At 50.6% G+C, this 2,065-nt stretch overlaps 1 protein-coding gene across 1 annotated transcript in view; it reads right to left on the bottom strand.

Moving 5' to 3' along the window:
• Positions 1–2,065, bottom strand: part of KIAA0907 (KIAA0907 ortholog) — a 21,345-nt gene that overhangs the window by 10,365 nt on the left and 8,915 nt on the right. The window contains exons 6-8 of the mRNA XM_017839874.1: positions 1,630–1,670; positions 1,285–1,428; positions 468–572 (exon numbers count right to left, since the gene is read on the bottom strand). Coding sequence (XP_017695363.1) covers positions 468–572; positions 1,285–1,428; positions 1,630–1,670 — 290 coding nt within the window. The remainder of the gene's footprint in view (positions 1–467; positions 573–1,284; positions 1,429–1,629; positions 1,671–2,065) is intronic.

Genomic DNA, 2,065 nt, shown 5'->3' with positions numbered 1-2,065 from the left:
TGTCCCTTTCCCTGTAGCACCCTTGTTTACACATTCCTTAACCCTCTTACCCCATTCTGTGCTCCCCATATCAATCCTACTCCCCAATCCAATAGAAATGTTTAGTCTGTTGTCAAGGCAAGGCCTAGATCGTTGGCAGAACAGCATATCAGGGCCTAAACCACAGAACACGGCCAAAAACTGGGTTACTATGAACCCTTTGTGCGCTGAGGGAGAGGAAGGTGGGATGAACAGGGGGTCCCAAAGTGCACCCCAGACCCATTTTCAGGGGGTGGACCCAGGGCAGACCAGAGTAAAGGCCACAGGGTGGACACATCAGGGATTGGAGGGATGGTGTTATAAAAATGTAACCTCTCAGGCACGGCCTTGTAACATCTTAGCCTTGGCAAAATAAACCCTTTCTTATCTCACCCCCAATTAACTGCCCTGGAGATTTTTTTCAGCACCAAAATTCCACGGCAACAAACAGCAAATGGAAAAGGGGCTGGGCTCTGAAAGCTGGGCTGGGAGTTACCTGCCAGGGGGACTGCAGTGGTTATCTGGTTCACAAAGCGGGAGTACTCGGCGTGAACCTGCAAAGGATTCCCAGAGCTCACACAAGAAACATCTATTCCCAAATGAACCCCCCCAAACCTGGGAGTGTGTCCTGCTGATCACAGAACACGCCAGGCACAAGGACAGCAGTAACCCAAACATCAACACCCACCACCAACACCCCAGGGAACAGCCCCTGCTGGCCCCTCTGGGGTAGATCCCTGTAAAATATGGGATAACCTTTCCCAGGTTAAGAGAAGTGAAAAAAAAGAGAAGGGCAAATAAATTGCTACAGCAGAGACGAGATACTCTGAGAACCCAAAAGCTTCCATGTATTTTTGTCAAAGGAAACTCTGTAGCCTACACTCAATTATCAACATTAACAGAATATTAACAGAAACCCCCGGGGTTTTACTCCATTTGCATTCACGTGAGAAAAGCTTGAGAGAGAAACTCATTTTGTGAGAGATTTTCCAGGATTTTTTTTTGGTTACACCAGTTGCTTCCTCTTTCCTGAAGCAGACAGTGCAGCTCTGGACAACATGGGAAGCTTTTTTCCCCCCCTGAAATTCCACTACTACAGCTCCATCCTGAGAAATGTTCACTGTCTGTACAAGAATTAAGGCAGCAGCTCTTGGAAGGGAAAACCCACGAGCAAGTCAGACACACAGGCATCAAAAAGAGCATTAAAAAATCACCCCCCAAAGCTCCACCAGGCTCTGACAGCTCGTGTTTGTAAGAGCTACTCACCGTTTGCAAGAGGTTCTCACACAGCTTTTTAGCAGCTGCCAAACCTTCTGGCTTTGGGTGGCTGAAAGGACAGACAAAAGAGAAACCAAACACCTCATCAGCACAACTCTGCCAGATTTGGGAGCTCCCCCTTCCATCAGCAACCTGCTCTCAGACTTATCCCCTTAGGAACAAACTCTGGTCTAAGAATTAGGGTTTCAAGAAGAAACTTGTTCTGGTGGAAGGTGTCCCTGCTCTGGGCAGGGGGTGGAACTGGATGAGCTTTAAGGTCCCTTCCAACCCAAACCACTCTGGGATTCTCTCATTCTACTCTGGCACCGCAGGGTTGATTATTTATCACTTTACAGACACCTCTATTAGAGTAAAATCGGGTTCAGTCAACTTCACTGGCATGAAGGGAGTTGGAATTAAGGATTTCCCAACATTGAACCACATTGCTGGGTCAAGAACTGGCTGGAGGGCCAGGGAGTGCTGAGGGATGGAGCTGCATCCAGGGGGGATCTGGGCACTGGGGGTGTCCCCAGGGGGATGGAGCTGCATCCAGGGGGGATCTGGGCACTGGGGGTGTCCCCAGGGGGATGGAGCTGCATCCAGGGGGGATCTGGGCACTGGGGGTGTCCCCAGTTGGGCCCAGTCCTGTTCAATGTCTCTATTGATGGTCGGGGTGAGGGGATCGAGTGAACCATCAGCAAACGTGCAGGTGACACCGAGCTGGGGGGTGGATCTGCTGGAAGGCAGGAGGGCTCTGCAGAGGGACCTGGACAGGCTGGATCCAGGGGCT

The sequence above is a fragment of the Lepidothrix coronata genome, unplaced genomic scaffold (genome assembly GCF_001604755.1).
Source record: "Lepidothrix coronata isolate B3197 unplaced genomic scaffold, Lepidothrix_coronata-1.0 Scaffold524, whole genome shotgun sequence".
Taxonomy (NCBI): Eukaryota; Metazoa; Chordata; class Aves; order Passeriformes; family Pipridae; genus Lepidothrix; species Lepidothrix coronata.
Note: the sequence above shows the minus strand (reverse complement) of the source record. Positions and strands in the feature narration are given on the sequence as shown.